This window comes from Aplysia californica, unplaced genomic scaffold (assembly GCF_000002075.1).
Source record: "Aplysia californica isolate F4 #8 unplaced genomic scaffold, AplCal3.0 scaffold00514, whole genome shotgun sequence".
In the NCBI taxonomy this organism is placed as follows: domain Eukaryota; kingdom Metazoa; phylum Mollusca; class Gastropoda; order Aplysiida; family Aplysiidae; genus Aplysia; species Aplysia californica.
This window is the reverse complement of record NW_004797784.1, coordinates 76528-87200: the sequence shown is the minus strand read 5'-3', so window position 1 is coordinate 87200 and position 10673 is coordinate 76528. Positions and strand designations below refer to the sequence as shown.

The 10673-nt window shown below is 36.5% G+C and overlaps 1 protein-coding gene across 1 annotated transcript in view; it reads left to right on the top strand.

Annotated features, from left to right (window-relative positions):
• LOC101854521 (phosphoenolpyruvate phosphomutase) overlaps nucleotides 1–3831 on the top strand; it is a gene marked incomplete in the record, with an annotated part of 22930 nt that extends 19099 nt beyond the window's left edge. Inside the window, 4 exon segments of the mRNA XM_013086858.2 lie at nucleotides 109–209; nucleotides 1385–1582; nucleotides 2174–2350; nucleotides 3447–3831. Coding sequence (XP_012942312.1) covers nucleotides 109–209; nucleotides 1385–1582; nucleotides 2174–2350; nucleotides 3447–3530 — 560 coding nt within the window.
• Between the last annotated feature and the right edge of the window lie 6842 nt (nucleotides 3832–10673).

The following is a 10673-nucleotide window of genomic DNA, read 5'->3' as shown; positions in this document are numbered from 1 at the left end:
TTACTACTACTACTACTACTACTACTACTACTACTACTACTACTACTACTACTACTACTACTACTACTACTACTACTACTACTACTACTATACTCCCGTTTTCCTCAGGCGCGGCCGTGGAGGACAAATTATTCCCTAAGACCAACTCTCTCCTAGACGGTCGGGCTCAGCCATTGGCTGATGTACAGGAGTTTGCCCTCAAGATACAGGTCAGTAACAGTTATTTGCCTTGTTCTTCTTTTTTCCTCATACATTTCCACCCTTGTTTTAAAAAAAACCCCATAATGTTCAATGTCCTACTAAATACAAGCTGCTGGTGGCCCAGGCTGTATAATTACCCGTATTATTATTGATATGTGTGGCCTACTTGAGGGCTCTCGTCAATGGCCACCTGTCTAAAAGCTGTTGCCGCGTTATATTGCTTGATATAATATGGAGGTTTTTTTAAGGTTAGAAAACAAGTTGAAGTTTTGATCTTCTATTGGGCGTTGTTTATTATGTTTTGATACAAATGTACCAGTAATAATGGAATTGGTGTTTGGAATTTAAAATTTGTATACATCTTGCTCTTCTCTTTGTATTGACCAAAAATGTATATATATGTTGGAAACAAAACAGCTGCAAGGGATGGGCTTATTGGAGCTTGGGTGTAGAGCTTCAAAGACAAGGTGCATGTTTCTTACAACGCTATTGTCATGTTGTGAGTGTTAGAATGGCTTAAAGAATGTTTTTATTTTTTGGTTGTATTGATGTAAATGAGAGCAGGTTTTGCTGCAATACGAATCATAACATAGCAAAATTATCTTTAAATCATTATGTCAGGATTTAAGTAAGTATGGGTTTAAACCCCCCCATCAACACCATTAGGATATTTCAGAGACGGGACCTCGGAGTTTAACATCTGTCTCTGATAGGGCCAGGACAGATGGGTTGAGAACCTTGAAGACTCCACAAAACAATCAGAGTTCAAGACAGCCCAGTCTTGGATTCGAACCAGGGCCCCCTGCTAACGTAGTCCACCATGATACCGACTGAGCTAATGGTGTACCCTTCAGGATTTAAAATGCTTTTGGGAATTTGTTCACTGACTGATATCAGTCCTTTTGTCTGTTTTGTATAACCTCTGCTGTTTGGTGGGGATCAGGGGGGGGGGGGTGTACAAACAGTGTGCCGTCCTACAGCAACAGAGGGTGCAACGCCACTAAGGCAGAGAAGTGTGACTTTCTCCAGTATCTAAGCTAGTCTGTTTTCTGCCAAACTCTTATGTAGCTCAAAGAGAAAACCTCATTGACAATAGATTTCAGAAATTATTTTCCAATGATCTGGCTGTCTTGTAGAATGTTAAACTAATACATTTTTTAAAATCCTCTGTTGTGTCCCACAGGCAATGAAGGAGGCCCAGCGAGACCCAGACTTCAACATCGTGGCCCGTGTGGAGGCGCTGATCGCGGGCTGGGGCGTGGACGAGGCCTTGAAGCGAGCAGATGCCTACCTGCAGGCAGGGGCCACCGCCATCTTGATGCACAGTAAACTGTCCGAGCCCACGGAGATCCTAGAGTTCCTCAAAGCCTGGCAGAACAAGGTGGAGTTTGCTTTGACTGGTTTTTTTTGTTTTGTTCCGAAGGAGAAAGAAACTGGAGTAGGGAGAGGGGGTGGTGAAAGTGAGATGAGGGTGGGGGAAGGAGATGATTCTTATATGTTGTTATATATATGACTATAATATTCTCTTTTCATTTGATGTTCAATACGTATCCATTACACCAGCGTTGTGGCACTTCAATACATGCGCGAACACACTTTTGTGTTCTGATTTCGCACAATTTTAACAAGCCAGATTTTTTAAGGTCACTTTTGAGTGACCATATCTCAGGCGTCTTTTAACATAAATGAAATATTAATGTAAATTGGTATGCTGTAGGAGTGGGTAGTGCAAGCTTATAACACGATGACTGGGTGATTACTTTTTCAAGTTTCTTTTGGACACCACAATAAAGTGCATATCCATGTTCTATGACCTTCTCTTTGCTCACTACAACTATTTAATTTGTTGTTTTCCTTGTTTGTTCTGCCTTGGCACCTTTGTCTGGCTGGGACCTTGTATCTATAAGCCCGGTTTCCATTAGTTGAATACTTTGTCACAATCCATGACCTTTGACTTATGTCTGTGGAGCAGGGCCCTGTGGTGCTGGTACCCACAACTTACTACAAGACCCCCATGGATGTTTGGAGAGAGCAGAATGTTTCCCTGGTCATCTGGGCCAACCATTCGATCCGGGCATCGGTCAAGGCTATGCAGGAACTGACTGCCAGGATCTACAAGGAGCAGTCGACAGCTGGATTAGAGAAGGAGGTGAGGGGTATTATTGGTTCTTGTTATGCGTCAGAATCTGTGTCCTCATAAACTTTTTGTACTATCTATATAAATAGTACAAATCTATGTTTTGTCTCTTTACATTAATGGCTGAGATTGTGCAAAATGGATGCTTCAATATTATATCCCACCCGTTAAACCCTTTTGATCTGCGAAGAATCTAAAATATTATTTTTAGTTGATTCAGATATCTTTTGCTGACTTGATAAGTGAATTGTATAGCATTCCCTTTAGTAACAATAAAACTGCTTTCTTTCAGACTCTTTCCCCATTTCTAAAGGGTCGTTTTCATGTGCAAAAAAGCAGTGAATATTTCGGTTTTCTATCCCCCTTGATGGCTCCATGAAAAAGATCTTTTTGGTCATGATTTATCCTGCCTTTGAGAGACCGTCTTACAAGTATCCTTTCAAATAAAATTATTTGTACATAGTTTCATGTACAGGAATGAGATGGACCTTTTAGATCAATCTCAATTATCAGCCGAGTCTAGTTTGAAAGACCTTTTCAATCTATAATTTCAACCCTTTTTGCTGTCTCTTTTGAGGGAAAATTTTACAAAAGTGCATTAAAAAAATGTCAGGTACCGTCTATAATTTGTCATCTGATAATGTCTAACACATGACAGGCAGGCACATATCGGGTAAGAAAAGAAATTTGAGATATCAAAAGTAGCTCTAAAAAAAAATCACTCTTGTCATGTTTGTGTCATGAAACAAAAATGTAAATAAATGTGAGGTTTTTAGCTGTATAATTTCTGTTATATTAGCTATGCAAGTGAGAGAGCAGATGACGTAATGTGTTTTTCAAAGCCTCCCTTCTACTTTTGTTATTTTTTTATAAGATAATGATTATCTTTCTTCCCGTGACACCCAAAAGGGTATAAGTGGCGGATAAAAGTAAAGTAAATAATGGTTATCAACCTTAAAAGCATCAATCATCTGAGGTCGTTGTTTTAATTGGAACTGACAGTCCTTGAATTTCAGCACTTTCATTTGCAGACCATATATATACATTCATCTGTTCTCATTTATTGGTTTTTAAAACAATCAATTGTCTTGATTTGCTCCTTGTTTAGATTGTTGCAGTCAAGGAGCTCTTCCGACTGGCTAGAGACCAGGAACTGAAGCAAGCTGAGGACAAGTACTTGCCCAAAGTTTAGGGAGAGCTACAGGCAGACAGATTCCAGGAACACAAAATGCTGAACAACACAGAAGGGAAAATAAGAAAAGAAACAAAAATTACTTGAGAGGCTGATTATTTTGTAAGCAAATTCACACTCACTCAAAGAAGGTTTGAGAGATTTAAGGCTTTGGAATGTACATGTAATTAATCAAGACAGTCTTACTCAACTAGTGATACACGGAATCACAAATCTAAGTTTTTCACTTAAAAACTTTAGTACAGATTTAATGGAAAAGTAATCTTTTTCGTGTAGAAGAGGATGAGGCATCTTCAAAAAATCTATTATGAACATATAATAGACAAGTTAGTTTACAGCTCGATGCATTGTTAAACTACTGTGTTGGAAGCATTATGAATACAGCCCCAGCTCAAAGTACATCCTCACTTCAGACTCAGACACTATGTGGCTCATATTGAGATTTGTTTTTGTCTGCTCTTATTTATTCTGTCTAACTTACTGATTTGGCAGTATTGAATACAGGCATTATCTCTGTATGGTTATGCTTATCTTTCTACTTATATCATTCATATTTTCTCAGGTCTTTTATTTTTCTCTCTCTCTCTCTCTCTCTCTCTCTCTCTCTCTCTCTCTCTCTCTCTCTCCCCCCCTCTCTCCCTCTGTCTCTCCCTCCCCCACTCTCTCTGTCTTTCCCTCACACTCATGATGTAGATAAATACATTCCTACATTTGCTGTATGAGCTTTTGACTGGGTTATTGAAAGAAAAAGTTTGTATTTTGATCTGTTGTCATTTTCATGTTCACTTACACATAATTAAATGCTCATGTGTACACGCACATACACACACACACACACACATACACACACACACACTCACACGCACGCACACACACGCACACACACACACACACAAACATACACACTTACAAAGGCCTCTCTCTGCATTACGCAGTTTCTTGTTGATCTAAGCCATACAGGAGAGTGGTTTATAGGAGGCAAGATTTGAAATCTTCATTATCATAAAGTGTCACATCTGAAACAGACATCGATGACCATGGCTTCCCATTCAATTCTCCACGCTCAGATGCTCTCAAAAAACCTGTATTCTCCTGGTGTTGTTTCCCCATTTGATCAACCAATACAGATAGATATAAATGATATGGGACACAAAGTGACAATAATGCCTGTGATTCTGAAAAACACTTTTTGACGTGTCCACTCAGAACCATGACAGATTATTCTACATCAGTAGTACAGTTCATGTTTTGTAATGTATTTCTGTGAAACAAAAATGAAATGAGCTAAGGTGGGTCTTCCATTGCCTGAAAGAGCTACAGTTAGGGTCGTGATGTAGCATGAATTTCTGTAGAACAAACATTTTCAGATATGGCTACCTCCTGCCGAACATCATTGATTATTATCAATTAATTGTTAGAAAAACACCCATGGTATCCTTTAAATATTAGGAAAACTCTGAGGATATTAATTACATGATGCTATTAAAGCATCAAGTACCAATTGATGTTATGAAAACGCCCACGATATCTGTAGAATGTTTAGAAAATATCAATAATTATCAGTTCGATGTTAGATAAACCATCAACAAGCATCAGTTCATTGTTATGAAAACATATAAACATTTATAGTAAAATATTATGGAAACTCCAAGGATATTGATGTAAAAAATGCTATGAAAATATTTTGCTATTTTGTAGCTATTTCTGTTTGCAAACGCAAGAGCTATAATTAGAAATGACTTCGCTGATGATTTGGCACATTTATCACTAGAATCTAGGTTCTGTGTTTTTACATTTTGGCAGACAGGGATTTTTTTGTGTTTGTTCACGAGATAGACTGTTTTTAGTTGCTTTTATTTTGTACTATAATTGTCTACTTTATTTTTTAAAATATATCTGTGATTCTTACTGTTGAGTTTTTTTTTATTGTAATGCACTTTATGTTGGGTTTTTCCACCCCTTTTTGTTTCTGTTTTTTGTTTTTTCAAGATTTTTGTATCTTTTATTAGGCATGATGTGTTGTCTCGGATTTGGTCTGATATTTCTTCAGATTTTTATGTCTCAAATTTTGTAGGTTTTTTTTTATGTTGTTGTTTTTTGAGCGGGAGTTTTATTTTTTACTCATTTATTTTTTGGGGTTTTTTTGGTCTGGTTTAGTGAATCAGTTTTGGTGGTTGTTGATTGGGAATTCTATCAAAGTTGTTGCTGCATCATATCATCAACATCATATAAAATATGTTGCATTGGTCTAATACAATATTATGAGTAACTTATTTTAGTAGATATGTTTTCCAACATTTTAGTGGGATATGATAGAGCTCTGTTGGGATAAAATAAAGAATTTGAATACTGTACACTTTTGAGCAATTTTTCAGGTCACATAATTAACAACAGGATAAGGGTAAACCATATTTTTTTATACAGTATTTGAAGTTTGAACATAGTTAGCTCCACAGGACAATCACAGCATATTTTGGTATGAGTGTACACCTCTTAACTCTGTTCTGTTATATCTCCTCCATTTGTGTCACACTTAAAATTTATTTTTATTTTTTTTGGTATAATTTTATTCCGCTAATTTTTCTAGACATTCCAAGAGCTAAGCTTTTTGTGATGTCTACATCGAGTCATACTCACTCGGTGAATGCAAGAAGCAGAATACTTTTGGTTAGAAAAGAAACACTATTGAAAATGTGACTGACATTTTAGATCATTACGAACATCTGGGAAAACACCCTCAAGATTACTCGTCATGACTTTACAGAAATTAAATTTCTGACATTTAATTGATAGTTTGCTTTCCATGATCAGTCGTAATTGACAAATTGACAATCTAAATTGACTATCCTACTTCCGTCAATGAAATAACAAGGGTTGATTCAGTCATGGTTTCTATGAAAGAGATCTTCCTAGATTTCCGAGTAACTTTAATTTCGATGTATTCATGAATTATGTGATCATAAAAAAAATATCTGGAAGGAAGGACTGAAATGGCCCAGCCCCATCTCCCTTTTGATACCTGTGTTGATTTGGGTGTAAAAACATTTGCAGTCTATCATTTTTTTTATATCCAGAGAAAAGTTTGTTAAATGTAAGACCCCAATTGTTGTGCTGGAGTCAAGCTAAACCCGTGTCTTGGTGTGAGATCTGGTTCACGCTGAAGGCTCAACTACTTTGTATTCAGAATATCTTATCCTTCCCCTTCCCCCATCCTTCATCGCTTGCTTGCTTTGAAAAGCAAATGGGTGCAATATCATATAGCAAAAGTGATTTGGATACATTTTTATGTAGAGATGTGTACATTGTTTACATAAAAACCCGGTTTCATACGTTTTGTCATCAGGTTGTTCATGTGGTTTTAATCTTGCTAGCATCTCCACCCATTGAAGTGGCCCCCAGAGAGAGTAATGGGGCATGTACTAACTTGGAATGTGCTACAGCCAATTCATACTCTCTGACCCCCACTCCAATAGTCAGCGATGCATCTACTAAGGGTTATCACCTTGATTTTGGGTTTTCTGACCCCCCCCCCCCCTTTTATTCTTATTTGTACTCTCAAACCTTTACTCTCTCATACCCTGTGCTTAATTTTTTCCTATCATTTTTATGCTCCAATGCACACACGTATTAACTTAATCATATTATTATTTATTAACATGATAATAATAATTATTATTATATATAGTCATGCTTTGTTGAATGTAATTTCCTGCTTGTGTTGTATTATTATATCGTAGACCTACTGTTTCACATTGTTCTTTCTTCAGCTTCTACTGTTGTTTTTTGCTCTGGTCTAGATCTGCTCTGTTTACATTTTTTTACAATTTCAGTCTCCTAGAAAGTTTTATAGAGTTTTTAAACAAAAAACGGTGCTAAGCTCAAGGAAATACCAGTATTTTAAAGTCATGTAGTAATCACCTCGGTTGAAATATATCTGACCTTTACTCCCCACCCTCCCCCCTTGATTTATGTCACGTACCTCTGAGTCAGTTTATCATTATATTGGATGTCTTTACTCTCTGCAGAATCTCTCCTTGTTTGTTAGCATCAGTTGCAATTGCAAAGTTAAGTTAGGCTCTTATTTATCAATTGGAATATATCGGATCTTACCCGTGCTCCCTCAGTTTCAAGTAATCTAAATTTGTACGTATAAATAGTATTGCTTTATGTTTGAAGTTTGTTCCTGATCTTACTGTTATTTGCAGTTTGTAAATGTTGCCATTTTTACTTCTTAAGGGTAGAACATTGGTCTGGGAAAGGAAATAATATATTTCTACATTTTTACAGATTGCATTAAATCTACTGTAGGTATAGGGCCTATATTTTTCATTAATTTTTCAATAGACGTTTTGATCACTTTTATATCATGTTGATGGATGGAATATATGGTGGTCTCACAAATTTTGTTGTGTTTTGTTTTGTCAATGATATGATTATGTATTAAAGTCATGTTGATGCCTGCGTCAGAAAGTACCTTTAAGTGAGCGTGTGGCTTTATTTGTAAGTTGTAAGTTTGCTCTGGCATGTTGGTTGTCTTGGTACCAAAGAGGTTCACATGAATTGAAATACAGGCTAGTCTGGAAAATCCTTTTGCTTGTTGAGTTGTTATTGCTCTTACTATTGTTGTTGTTGTTGTAAACTAGTATCTGTTACAGTGAGTCAGCTAAAAAAAAAATCAACATTTTACTAGCCATTGTAACAAAACCAGTGAGATAACATATTTTTATAAAATTTAAGAAGTACAGGGATTTTGATTAGGATTGTAAAACAGTATTATGTCTTCAACTGATCATATGTCTGAGCTGAAACCAATTAAATCAGTTGTCAAATCACCAAGGTCTTGTAAGATGTGGTTGTTGGCAGGTGCTCTGGTGTGGTTTGCTTCTTCTTTCCTATCAAACATCTATAGTCCTTATATCTCCCCTTCTTCTTTTTTATGTTTGTTACTCTCTTGTAACACCTCTAATCTTCTGGCGCTCATATGACCTTATGCAGTTGCGAGCGCCGTAAAACCTCTACTAAAATTAAAACTAAAGATATCTAAAGGAAATGCTTGCGTTAATGAAAAGATAATATCATTATGATGTTGTATGGTGGACTTTATAGCCTATCATACTTTTCAGTGCAAAATTTGTAGGCGTATATAGTTTACCACATTATCATTCAGATTTTATAGGGTTTGTAAATGAAAGACAACAAAAATGTTGTGTTCGGGCATCATTCAATGCTGACCATCTTGTGTGTTCACGTGTGAATAGGAGTTGAAGAAAGAGGAAGGAGAATTTTGTACCTGCTATAGATCTGTTCATATACTGCAACCTGAGACATTAGGCCTTTAAAAAAAAAGTAAAACAAGCTCTTTGTTTTCCTTCCATTCCTACTGATCAATTCCTAGTAGGCCTACTGTGATTACACCATATGCTGTAAAATGCAATCTCACTCAATGGGTCAGGTCATTAAGTTTTGTTCATATGACATCGGTGGTTTAGCGGTTAGGCTCTCGGACTCAACCATAAGGGTGTGGGGGTTCGAATCTTAGTAGTGGCCTGAAGTTGTGTTCTTGGGAAGGCACTTTACATGAATTTTACTCTCTTCAAACAGGGAAGAATGAATACCTGGCTACAGACAGCAAAAAATCTTGTCAGTTTATTACTGTTTTAGCTCATGTAATCTGCAACTTGCACTGTATGCTTCCCAGAAAGCCAAATATGTTTCTGCGTGTTCTAGGGTATCATTATCATCCGGTGCCTTGCCGACTGGCGTGGGCGATCATGGACCTCCACTTCCATCTGTCTTTCGAAGCAGCAATGGTGTCTGTTGTTCTTGCTGCTCCCAGCCATGTTGTCATCTTGTTCAGTATTTTTTCCCTCTGTCTGCCTCTACCTCTCTTTCCATCAAACTTTCCGGTTGTTACAATGTTCTCTAATGTTTCTTTCCGCATTGTGTGTCCGAAAAAATTTGCCTGTCGTTTTCTTATATTCGTGATAAGTTGTTTTCTATAATTTGCTTCAACCAGGACTTCTTCATTTGTTTTTCTAGCTGTTCTAGGGAATGCTGAGGTTAAAAATAGATCCAAAGTGAATAGAGCATGCTGTAGAGAATAGATAAATGCCATATAAATATTGCTTATCATGTAAGAGTATTCAATTTTGCAGATAGTTTTGGTTAAACTTTGATGGGATTTATTATCTCTAGAGACATTTTCCTCAAAGTCAAAGCGATGTTGTCGCCAACAGCCATAGATTATAACAAATCAACCACTACCACTGACAACCCAATTCCAACAACTACAAACTTTAGTTTGACTGAGATTGACACCCTTGTCTCGTTTTTCTCCGCTCATTTCTACATTTATTCTGGGGAGCCTGATTTAATCAATTTGAGTATGGATATTTTTTGGGTGATTGGCGGGTGCTCTGGTGTGGTTTGCTCCTTCTTTCCTATCAAACGTCTATCGTCCTTATTTCTCCTCCTTCTTTTTTGTGTATGTTACTCTCTTGTAATACCTCTATTCTTTGGCACTTATATGACCTTATTATTTTGCAAGTGCCGTAAAACTCTTACTAAAACAACACAAGGATATTTTTTTCAAAATGCTTGCAAATAGCCTTTATATGCTTCCTCTCATCTAGTCTAAGTTTTCCTAGAATCATTGTGGAACTGTTCGTTTGAGAAAGCTGCTTTCAGAATTTTTTCTTTCTTTACACATCGATTGTCATTATGTATTAATATTATAGAGGAGACCACACAAGAACATCCATTAATAGCACACTTTAGGATTGCAATAGAATTCTTCCTTTCTCCGCTTCAAAAGGAAGTTTTTGTTAAGATAGATAACCCCCACCCCCCCTAAAAAAAATTGATTAATTAATTAATTAAATAAAAAATATGAAAACCCAAAACAAAACATATTATAAGACAAAATTTTTTTAAAAATTGACGATCATTTTCTCCAAATAAAGAAATAGCAAAACACAAGACTTTAATAATTGTGATAACTTAATTCTCTTCTTTATTTGGCTTGTGAGTACAATAATAATGTGGTCGTGGTTGGTCATGTACACTTTGCTCACATAATGAGCTTCACAGAGGTCTGGTTGCAGGATAAATGTCTGCCTAACATTAACACAAAGTATATATATA